General features: G+C 45.1%; 1 protein-coding gene across 5 annotated transcripts in view; it reads right to left on the reverse strand.

The window, feature by feature from the left end:
- Positions 1-12,039, reverse strand: part of NTRK2 (neurotrophic receptor tyrosine kinase 2) — a 324,463-nt gene extending 312,424 nt beyond the window's left edge. For 4 of the 5 annotated variants that reach the window (XM_046023045.1, XM_046023047.1, XM_046023048.1 and 1 more), the window contains exon 1: positions 11,544-11,907. In XM_046023045.1, the coding sequence (XP_045879001.1) occupies positions 11,544-11,755 (212 nt within the window). In that variant the 5' untranslated portion in view covers positions 11,756-11,907. Of the gene's footprint in view, positions 1-11,543 lie in introns of all 5 variants that reach the window. The other variant, XM_046023046.1, reaches the window with a different exon arrangement.
- Between the last annotated feature and the right edge of the window lie 382 nt (positions 12,040-12,421).

A 12,421-nucleotide genomic window follows, 5' to 3' on the forward strand; every position in this document is an offset into this window, starting at 1 on the left:
CGGTACGTTCAACTGAACCTATCACACTCTCTTTTTTATACTCCTGATGTCTGCAGTCCTTTAAGAAAAATGAACAGCCTCTACCAGCCATGGTACAAGAAGGATAAATCACATCTGCAACCTCACACCAGAATCACTTTGTAAGTGAAGCACTAGAAAGGCAGTCACAGGGAAAACTGTAACTGAGCCACAGGGATAGCCATTCTTAGCTCTTACACAACAGAAAAACCACAGATCTTTCTCATTAGACCTATTTGTTTGCTGGAGATCAGATGTCCCTAGAATGATTCTTCTCCCCTGGATCTGCCTCTGGTGTTGAGTTGGCCTGTTGTGCCCCTCTCGTCCTCTGCTTGTCCTCATCCTCCCATTTCTTCTCTGTCCCTCCTTCCTGTTGGATACACAAGACACCTGCCCCAGCAAAGCTTTGCCTTTCTTCCTTTCCAGCTATAACTATGCTACGTCTCCACAGTGAACTGATTTTTTTTTAACTGTGCATGAACCAGCATTGTGGTATTTAATTCCATAAAGGTTACTTATTCCAACAAACATCTTAACCCGATGACTAAAAAGTCATGGCTAGAAATTTCCCTGACAGCCCAAAGAATAGCTAGTACGCACTCTCATTTGGAAATCTCAATGATAGATGTGTAGGGGAGTGCACGCACGCACGTCTGTACGTCCACGTGTCCGTGTACGAGGCGGAGATCTAGGGCACTGTGCTGGGTGCTGGGGAAGAGTGTGACCGAGATGCACGTGGTCCTCACCTTCATGTCACTTATGTCCTCGTGGTGTGTGCTGATTGGAAGCCAGGCATGCATTTACGTCGCTAAATGACCTCTTCCGGAGTTGGGAGAGAGCACAGGGTGGGGACACAGCCCAGACGCAGGGAGACAGGGGAATTTAGCCAGAGACAGAAGGCAGGGGAAAGGTGTCCCAGGCAGAAGCCAGGGAGTTCAGTAAGAGCATAGCTCCAACAGGGGAACCCAAAGCTCAGAGAGGGTGTATTATCTCACCCAACAAAGGAAAAGGCAAGATAGGAGACTAGAGGTTTGAATTTGAGGATCCAGTGCTTTTCAGACTGATTAAGACTGGCCTAAATATATAAATGTAATGCTGTCTTCGTTTAAAACACCAACACAATGTGGGGAGAGCTAGGCAAGCAATTCCTACAGTCTGTATGGAAAAAATGATCATGCAAAAATAACTGAATATTCTGAAAGAAAAGACTAGCGAGAAAGACTAATACTTTGAATAGAAAAAAATAATAATATAAAGCTTTAGGAGATTAAAAGTATAGTGCTGACAAGTAAATAGACAGACTGATTAGCATAATGGATAGATCCTAAAATGGCCCAAATTGTTAGGTGAAATTACTGGGGGACAGGTAGAATTATACAATCCACAGCACCAAGAGACCTGATTAACTATCTTGAAAAAAATCACAAAACTATTTTTTTGTTACCTTCCTCTTTGTATGCTGAAAATCCAGATGGAGCAAAGCTTTAAATATGAAATAGTGAAAGTAGTAGAAGAAAATGACTTTTTTTATACTCTCAGGGAAGGGGGGGGGTACTTATAGCCACATTTACAACACAGAAGCCATAAAGGAAATAATAAATTTTACTCCAAAAAATATACAATATATTTACTACTAAAATATATTAAAATATACTACCAAAAAACATACCAAAAAGAAGAAACGCCATAACCAACATCAGAAGACAAGCAAAACATTAGGAAAGGTATAAATTTTCTTTTTTGTTAGAGTTTATGAATCCATTTCTTTATAGATGTATTTATTTATTTGAGAGAGAGAGAGACAGAGTGTGCAAGTCGAGGGTGAGAGGCAAAGGGGGAGAGAAAGAAAATCTCAAGCAGGATCCCTACTGAGTGTAGAGCCCAATGCAGGATTTGATCTCATGACCCTGAAATCATGACCTGAGCACAAACCAGGAGTCACCGACAGAGGCTCAACCTACCGAGCCACCTAGGTGCCCATGAATTCACTTTTCAAAAGGCCACCCACCCAACAGATAAAGAAAATAGCTAAGGGATAAGACAAACATAAGTCACTGAAAAGAATACAAATGACTTACAGACACATAGAAAGACTTTCAACCCGGATCATAATTACTGAACTGTCAAATAAAGCAGTGGTGAATACAAGTGCCCAGGAATAGGACAGACAAAGGTCAAAAGGTTTGGTAACAAATAATATGGCTTAGCGATAGAAGAACCAGTGCTTCCTGGCTGGGTGGGAGAATGAAATGATGTGATCGCTTTGCCAGACACAACGGCTGGTATCTGTAAAAAATCACAAACATCTTACAAATGTCCCTGCAATTCAAAATCTAGGAAATTTTCCTATAGATAAAATCACACACGTGTGCAAGAACTTGCGTGCAAGGTTGTTCAAAAGGAGGTTGGCTAATGAAGAAAAGCCTATTCAATGGACTACTGAGTGGCTTCGAACAGTAAGGCTGGTGTACATGTGCTGATAGAGACCATTTTCATGATACAGCCTTATGTAAAAAGCAAGCAAAACAAAACACCGACTTGCAGGACAGTGGGTATAGTATGCTTTCATGCATGTACAAACAAAAAGGACATATGTATATATTCATGTGTGTGCGTAGACTCTTTCTAGGAAGCTGAGAGGTGAGAGGGGTTAACTTTCATGATACGTTCCTTTGTACTGTTTGCATTTACCACGTTCAAATGTAACTTTTTAAAAAGCTAATCACAAGTAAAATTTCATATGGTGAAACGACTGCATTTCAGAGAAAAGTTGTGCAAAACCACTTTACGAATCTGAAAGGTTCCCAGGCTTGAGCAAGTCTTGGCTGAAGGCACTAACCTTTCCAAAGAAAGGACGTGTCACTCAGAATTGGTGCTGGGCAGTAAATGAAGGAGAGAGAAAGGAGTGTCCATCCAGGGGACACAGGTCCTCGCCAAAGTACTTCAAGTTCTGCATTCCCTTTGTGAAGGCACTCCCATTATGGAGATGGATGCCTCCGGCAAGCTTAGCTTAATGCCATTTAACATTTTAAATGCAGAATTAAGTGCCCTTGCTCTAATTCCAAGATCACCCAGCAAGCTTCCAGTTATAATTAGTTAGTTCTCCTTTATAGATCTACTGGTGTAGGAAACAACTGTAATGCTGATCTGTGCGTTTGGGTCCTTGAGATTGTTATCTGCCTTATTATGAAGCAATGGAGTGTCAATCTGGAGTGTTGTTTGCTTTCAAACTACAAAATAAAAACAAAACAAGGACAAACAGGAGGCCCACAGGGCAGTTAGAAGCAGGGACAAAATTAGATCAGCATTTTAGGAAGACCACACCCACACAGTACTGCAGAGATGTGTAGAGAGGGGCCAAGACTAGGAACAAGCCCACCAAGTAGAAGGTTTTGCTGTATTGCTGGCAAAAGAAAAAAAAAAAGAGGATTTTTTTTTTTTGGTCCCCATCAGGGACAGTTTTCTCAACAGGACTGTCCACCTGTACTTCATGTACTTTTCAGTAATTACATCGGCAAATCCACATGTTCACATCTGCTCAGAACACCAGCCCCTGGATGTATGTTCTGACCATTTCAGCTCCTCCAGGATGCCAGGTCAGATGCCGTGAGAGTGTGGACGTGAAACCGACACCCCACCTCGCCACCCCGTGCCCCTTCCAGTCATGTCAGTCTCCTGGACACTGCTGCTTCTCCAGCTGTGTCGAACTTATGAAGCCAGGTTTAGTGGGAAAGGTCATGGTCAACCCACAGGACCTGCAACCCAACATTTCCTCATGATCCGTTGAAGGGGCTTTGTAGCCAGGTGCCTGCCTGAGTCTGTGTGTGTGTGTGCGTGTTGTGTATGTGTGTGTGTGTGTGTTGGGGGCAGTGGGGAGGAGGATAAGAAACACCACCAGAACGAGAGGAAGGAGAAAGAAGAGTGACAAAGGGAAGAAGCCCAAGAGCAGTCCAGGAGCAAAATCTGCCACCACACTCAGACTGGGCTGGTGCCGCAGAGCCCCACCTTGAACCTGGGAGCCAACTACAAAGGTGTCCTGGTTTGGGCAGCGCTGGGGTTTCTCTGCGCCTGCCAGAGAACGCAGAGGCCATCATGCTGTGCTCCCACTCGCCCAGCCCTGCCCAGCCCTGTTCATGCACTGCACGGATGGGCGCACCAAGGCTTGAGATGGGAAGCAAGGGACAGTCAAGAGAATTCGGGGCCAGACCCCTCTGCCACCTCGCAAGAAAGGACGGGGAAAAGGGGGGAGGGCACACGAAACAGAGACAACTGGTGGCAAGACCTGGAGTTTAGAAGAGCCTCCCTTTTGTGTGCTATGTTTCAGAGGGTGAAACCAAAATTCGACTATCTTTTTATTTAAATTACACTCTTGTAGATATGTCCCCAAATGCCTCATTGTTTTGTTGATGCTGAGAAATTATCACAGAGGACAGACAGGATGGGTCACTGAGTAGCCAGGATGGGTAATGGCGTCAAAGGACTAACACTGCCTTCTTCACTCAGGTTCTCATCAAAAGAAATCCAGAATGATGGGGGGGAAGGTAATGTACAGCATGGTGGCTACAGTTAATACTGTGTTATATATTTGAAAGTTACGGAGAGAACAGAATAGATCTTCCAAGTTCTCATCTCAAGACTAGACTCACGGCGGTGATTGTTTGACGATATACACAAATATCAAATCATTATGTTGTACGTCTGAAACTAACGTTGTGTGCCAGTTACAGCTCAACAGAAAAAGAAAAAAAAAAGTCTAGATGGTTTCAGGAAGTAAATCCTAAATTATTAGGAAAATTTTACACTTCCAGATAATTAAATCTGAGAGGACCACACCTAATGGAGTTTTATATATATGTTTCCACCTCCACAGACACATCACATACACACATAGAGTCCTGGTGTGTGTGTGTCTGTGTGCCCCAAGGACGGCTGGGATATGAACTTTACAGGAAAGCATGGGATATGGAATAGCAAGAGGTCCTCATTTGCAATAGAAAAGAGACTCTAGATGATGTGTGATTGTTAGCATTTTTTATTCTGTAGGAGAGGATGCCATATTCCCAAGGGCACACAAATCATTTATCTCTTGATAATCTAACACATGGTGCAGGGGGAGAGGGTGATGGGTACCATGGGGAGAAGCCCCAGTCCACCTCCTTCCCACCACCTGCCGCTTAACTTGTGAACATTTATTTGAAGCTCTCTACACTTCTCCTAAAACTGCTTCTACTCTCATACCAAATTTGGGCAAGTGCGGCTGAGCACACAGAGCCCTAGGCAAGATACTGGCTGATAATAATTCTACATCTGAGTCAACGATCTTTAAGCCTGCTCAGTGGCTAGTCATTGAGCTCAGCCATCAATCCTGAGCAAAGAGAGAAGTCAGTGGCAAAAAGAGAAGGCAGGAATGAATAAGTACAGTCTGGCCACTGGTCTTGCATAGGAGAGAAGATGGGCTTTGCACAAGGGCTGGGGGGTCCCAATGACACAACCACCCTTGACGGTGGCAAAGGCTCCAGGGGCAGCAGCTGGCATTCTGCCGGGTCCGCTCTGCCCTGCCAAAGTGGTCCAGCAGGCACAGGGCTAGTGTCCCCATTGCTGCCAGCTCGGGAAAGTTTTCTCTGCAGCCTGACTTTTGTGTATGAATGGCTTAGAGAAAAAAAAGGCTTGAAATTTAAAAACAACAAAAACAAAACACTGTCATCAAAACAAAAAAATGTATTTCTTCCAAATGAAAGTAAGACCATTGTTTTGGGGTCCGTAGCTCAGGCACTTTTGAATCGCTCTGTCTCCAGTAGAGACAGTGTGGCCCAGATTTGGTCTAGTACAAAACATGTCTTCACATCACTGACATTTCCCAAAATGGTGGGCCGCCGTTGGGGTTGGTCCGCTGGTGCAGAACAAAAGGGAGGAACCCTGAAGCAAGGGCCATGCCACCTTCCTTAAGAGGTTAGGAGAAAGCGCTTTTAGACCCACACTGTCTTTAACATACCACAGCTCAGGAGACTTTCCCGGCCTGGTTCCTGCACAGGTGGCTAGAACCGAGCATTTCTGAGACCTTCTCCATCTGTGGTACCAATTCTAGGTGACTCTGTGTGTGTGTGTCTTTGGACCCCGCAGCCCAGCACAAACATGCCAGCAGCTTGGGGGAATTCAGGGCACACACTGAACACAGCCACATCTGACATTGTCACCAAAGGCCCTCAGACTCTCACACCACCCTCTGCTTCCTAACTGATGTACAAACCGTGTGATCTCCATAACTGAAAGTTGGTGGAACCTCAGAGCCAGGAGAAATGTGGCTGAGCATGGGAATCCAAAGCCCTTGGTTTACATCTGACAAGCTCAGGCCTAGAGAGAGTAAGGGGCTGCTTCAAGATCAGGTCACTCCCGATTCCAGCTCTCTGTGACATCTGGATTTTCACTGTGTTTTTCTTTTTTCAACAGGTAAACTCAGCACCTATGCATTACTTTCCTTCCAGCTTTATAACACTCACAAGCACTCACTTCTTCATTGCCCAGATCAATATTTACTGACTTCCCGGTCCCTTGGACAGCCCAGAGACCAAAGTGGTAAGAAGGCACCCTGATTATCTGAGATCTTTGCCTTCTTTAATGGAGATCGATCAGTAATCAAATGTGGAGTGAAAATGATCAGGCCACTACAGGGCTCAGACCTCTGCCACGTGAGGGGTGGGATTAATGAGTTAAACTAACTAGACCAAGTAGATTATGAAAATGGTCAATCAGCTATTAACCCAAGGTTCACAGGTTCCCCTCTCCCTTTCTCTCTCACACACACCAAATGAAAAAAAAAAAAGTGCCTGTCAAAATAATCTCTCCCCCAAATCATCCAGTTGATCTATAAACACCAAGAGGCACCAGAACTTGGCATCGCACCAAGGTCCAGCAGGTTCAAGGCCACATTCTACCCTATGGCTTTGGAAGCTACAATAAGCTCTCTAGAGACATAGTAAGCTAGTCTGAGGGCTAATGTCAGTGAGTGGTGTTCAGTACCGGTGTAATAGTGTTTTTTTCCCTAATAGCCAAGTTGAGCAATGAGTTAACACTGAGGGCACTTGCTTAGTACCAAAGGCCAAACAAAAACAAAAACAGAAACAGGAAAACAAAAACAAAAACAAAAAAAAAAAAAAAAACAAAACACAACAAAAAAAAAAAAAAAGGAAAAGAGAAAAGAAAGGAATTCCCCTTCCCCAGCACTAGGTTTTATACTCTGACGACCCAGATATAGTCAAAGAGATCATACAGAATGTTCCTAGGGAGAAAGAGACCTCAATTCTTAGCTGTCCAGCCAACTTCTCAGCTTCGAAAAATGTCTTTACAAGGGAATACTGAAACAGACACAAACAGAGGTTTATGGGATAGAAACAGTGAAAGATTTTAAACAGAACTAGACTCAGCTCTGGGGAACTGTGACCACATTATCTCAACTTCCCATTACTTGCTTGCAATAACACATAACCCAGGCCCTTCCCCTAATTCTTGTGCTCTGAATTCCCATAAGGAAATATCACTTTTCGGAGAAAAAAAAAAATCAAACACATTTTCCTGTATAGTCAATGAGAGGTGATGGCAAGGGGGAGGGGGAGAAAGTAGGGTCAGAAGGGTCGAGGGCCTTTTTAATTGTTTTACCCAATGTAATGAAAACCTCCTTAATGCAGAGATGGAAGGGCTAAAACCAAGGAGGCTTCAAATGGTTGTACTGAGCTGAATTCTGTACATACCTCCGCCGGGAAGATTGTGTGTTTTCAACTCCAACTTGCAAGTTGTGTTAATGATGAAAATTAGACTGCCTTATTTATTAACAAGTCCAGTGTGGCTTATGTAACCACACTCAAAACTTACTCTGTGCATGCAAAATGCATGGAAAGCACAATCCACAGTTCTAGAACCCCCAATGGAGGGGCTGAGAGGTAAACATCAGAGTAATAAAAACGGATGCCTCTCACCGAATCCTTCCGAATGCCAAGATATTTGTTTCTAGTACAATTAATTGCAGTGGAAAAGCTTACTAAGGTGAGGGGGCCAAAATCAATGTATTAATGACATCACATTACAGTCGCTTAACCAAGCCAACAATTTATTGCACATAGAGGCTCTGGCAGTAAAAGCTATTTATGTTGTACTAAGAGGAAAAATATTACACTTGTCTCCAAATATGACCCCCAAATCAGAAACTGCTCCCCAAAAAACTCAGAGGAAAAAAGCCATCACTGAACTCTGTAAAATAGGAGCAATGTAAAAACAAATGCCCCCTTTAACCACCATATAAATAAACTTAACACTTCCTGCTACTGAACGATACACTGAAAGATGGTTAAGATGGTACACTTTACATTAGGTGTTTTTGACCTCAATAAAAAAAAAATGCATGCTGTATCTTAGCCATGTCTTTTAGTACTTGACTGAGACAGAACTTGTCCTTTGCAGTACATTTTGGCACCTGATACAACAGAGAGCCAATAGCCAGTTACATAACTCCAACCACAGGCTTGATTCTTGAATCCCACTTACATGGGACGATGGTACTGGTTTTAGGTTTAATCTAGCATGGCTTTGGTATAACCATCTCAGAGTAACAGAAGTGGGTATAAGCAACAGTGTGATGTTGGGCAGGTCTCTGTGGACAGAGAGAAGAGAGATGTAGGGAAACAGATCATGTTGGTGCGTAAAGAGTATGAGACAGATTACTAGGACAGAATTTTTTATAAAACAGGCTCAAACGATGACTCTAAAAATGAAATGTCAGCTTGGCTTAAAATATGCATGTAGAAGCAAAAAAATAACTCTCCCTCTTAATAAATCTACGCACATAGTTTCAGAATGTTCTACCATGGGATCTCTCTGAACTCAAAGAGCGCCGTAGTGTACTTTTCCCCAAGTGTATGGCTATTAACTGATGGACCATTTTTAAATGATATAGTAAACTGATGCTTCAGCAAGTTCTAATTATAGTTTATTTACTTCTATTTTTCCTATTGAAAAAAAGAGAAACGGGAAGTTTCAGCTAAGCACCATTAAACTGGAACTTTCAACCAGGTTATTTTAGGAATACCATTGGGTCTCATAACAAAGTAAAAAAAGAAATAAAAAATAAAAAACTGTAATTTGGTTCCAACTGTAGCTGGTATCCACTGGCCAAGAATGCAAAAGCTGTTCAAACAAATATTAATATGTAAGAAAAAGAGCCAGATGGTGTCATATATGGATGACAGGGAAACAAGCTCATCCACTGATGTCATTTTGATATCAAAACAGCAGAATTCAAAACAATCATATGAAGTGCTTTCCAAACAAGGATTTCGATACATTTCACAAGCCCCTAGCGCACAAACCCGCTGGGCTCAGACCAAGCTGAGGGGCAGAGCTGAGCACAGACTTTTTCCCAGCACTCACATCTAGCAGCCCTGTTAGTGTCACTAAGGAACGTAATTCCTCATCCCAAACACTAACCCTACACACCTCCCCATGGTCTCGATCTCAGTCAAAAGAAAAAATAAATAAATAACAGAAGAAATGAGGAGTGTCACTGACAACAAACACTTTGGTAAAAATTAAAAAGCATCCATTTTTTTTTAAAGCCTGGAGGTGGGAACCTGCCATCAGGTAGTATAGAAATAATAGCAGTTGTGAGAGCCGATAGAAGAAAGCTCAGTTCAAATCTATTGATTCCATTAATACCAGGCACCTAAGACCACTAAGGTTTAAAACAGTATTTTTTATACTTAAAGGGAGTTTTATTTTCCTTTTCCCTGATCAGGGCCTTAAAAATATTACAGTGGAAAAAAAATGTTACAGTGAATATGATTGGCTCGATCTCCTTTCTTCCTTCATTATAGATGCATCATCGAATACAGAATTTCAAAACCACCACCAACAAAACATCTCACTGTATAAAGGCACTCTCCCTGGTCTCGAAATAGTCCAAAGGGCTCTGAATTCCATATGGTTTCCTCCATCTGACTACAGACTCTCTATCTCATGAAAAAGACACAGATCCTGATAAAAGGCCACAGACACTTTGACCAGGCCAACCAGGGCCAGCACAGTTAGGGCCCTACCCACCCTTCCTCTCCAGCTCTGCCTGCTCTGATCCTTGCCGAAAAAGAAAAAAAAAAAAAAAAAAAAACACCCAGATCCCAGCCTCCTGGATTCAGCCTGACAGTTGGTTCCTTCCAGCACATCTCAGCTCTGCTAGGCCTGCACATTCCCCTCTGTGTTGCTGCCATTTCCTCCTGCCTGAGCCTTAGAACATGAGCATCACCAGCAGAACAAACAACAGAGGCTAGGAAGGTCTCTTACTTACATTAAAAACAGGTTATCTCAGTCAACTACGTTGGCAGAAACAGGGTGTGCGTTTTCTGGGGAGGAAAAAAAGCATGCGCACTCGCCAACCGGAAGGCCACAGCCCAAGCCCTACTTTCAGGGCTGCCTATCTGAGCACGGAACACTGTAAGGAAAACCGGGAGAAACTTTGCCTTACGATCCTCTGCACGGATGAATAAAATCTCATGCCAGTGAAATGCAGGCAATGACCAAGTCCCTAAGGGGGAGAAAAGACACCTCTAGGAAAGGTGACAGGGAATGCTGGGGACGGCACTGGTGAATTCCCACTTGGTAATGTATTTGTCACAAGCCCTCAGAACAGGAGGACAGAAATACAGGATTCGGCTTCTGCATCAGGGCTCAGACATTTCCAGGGACACAGGGGTCTGTCCCATGCTGAAGGCAGCATTCTACACACTGCTTTATCATCCGACCTAGTCCTGGGATAGTACTCAATAGCCAATTGAGATTTATAATCCAAATGGTCTCAAAATTATATCTCTGAGAAGTCAAGTCCAAATTAAATCAGACCAGGCTTTTAGGCTTCTGACGAGCACATTTTCCCTTTCAAGAGAGCGCATTTCAACACTCAGAACTTCTCCTCTTACAGACCATTTTCCAGGCCAGCTCTGGATGCCATCTCCTGACAAAAATCTGATCTATAAAATGGAAAGGGAAACCAGTGAACTCCAAACCTCAGCGAATGATGTTAAGGGGCGACTCTAACCTCCTTACGCAGACTTCCAAAAGTTCATCATTTTAATCTCCTTCCTCGTAAATATTACCGGAACTTAGAACCCAACATACACTCAGCACCTTAGGAAAGAAAAATGTCCAAAACTAAGTTATTGCATAAGGAAAGCCTAAAGCACACCCAGCAGGGCTTTGAAATACAGTGTAAATGGCATCCCTCCCGGAAAGGAACATATATATTTATGTTATTGACACATACAGTATACTTAAAACTTATTTTCAACTGCCCCCTTCTCCCCGCGCTAGCAGCCCCAAGCCAGATAAACAGGTAACTGACAGATGGCCCAGCTCCGCATCACCCCAGTTATGTCTGACTTCTCCCCAGACTTGAGACAACATTCATGTCCCGGACAGACATGCCGGGCCAGCCCCAGCCCAAGGGGCGAGGAAAGAAGGAAGGAGGAAGAGCACCTCCAGGAACTCACATTTCGGTGATGTTCTCGGGGTCTGCACTGTTAGGCTCCAACCTCGGAAATGCCACGATGCCCGGAGAAGGATCGCTGCACCAGATTCGGGAGGTGCTGCATTTGCAGGGCGTGGGACAGGCAAGAGCCGCCCTCCAGAAGCCCACAACCAGCCAGCAGAAGCCCCAGAGCCGCGCCATGGCGGGTCCATGCCACCTCGTCCAGGACGACATCCCTAGCCGCCCGTGCCAGCCCGAGTCGGACTGAGTACGTGTCCCCTCGCTGCACCGGCCGGCCTCCCCTGCCCCTGCCGGGTGGCCTGTGCCGCGCTCGCCGCTCCCTCGCCCCGGTGACTGTCGCGGGAGCGCAGAGCTGAGCGTGTCCGTCGCTGAGCGTGTCCTGGCGGTCGGCACCGTTCACAGAGGCCGGGGCATCTCCGGCTGCCTCACAGGGGGCGCTACCGCCACTCCGAGCTCGGCCGCGGCCGCCGCTGCATGGCCCGGCGCGCGGAGCACCCGCCCGCGGCGCTGCCGGCACTCCCCGGGACGCAGGCTCCTTGCTAGACGCTCACTGGGATCCGGGACGCACCTCGGGGCTGAGGACAAACAGATACGCGTGAGACTGAGCGCAGGATCCCTTACAGCGCGCTCGCCGCACCCCCACCCCGATCCCAGCCAGGGGAATGTGGATGAATGCGTGCCTAACTCCAGCCCCAGAAATAAACTTGCCCCTCGATGGCACTGACGCTGCCGGGACCACCGATGCACCCCCCCCCCACACAAAAAAAGCCTGAGGTCGAGGGAGGGGAGACAGGGCAAGGGTCCCCGAGACAGGATTCCATGGCATAGGCCGGGCGAAGGACCCTTTAAAGGGGGACGCGGAGACTGCCGGCGGCGGCG

The sequence above is a fragment of the Meles meles genome, chromosome 11 (genome assembly GCF_922984935.1).
Source record: "Meles meles chromosome 11, mMelMel3.1 paternal haplotype, whole genome shotgun sequence".
In the NCBI taxonomy this organism is placed as follows: Eukaryota; Metazoa; Chordata; class Mammalia; order Carnivora; family Mustelidae; genus Meles; species Meles meles.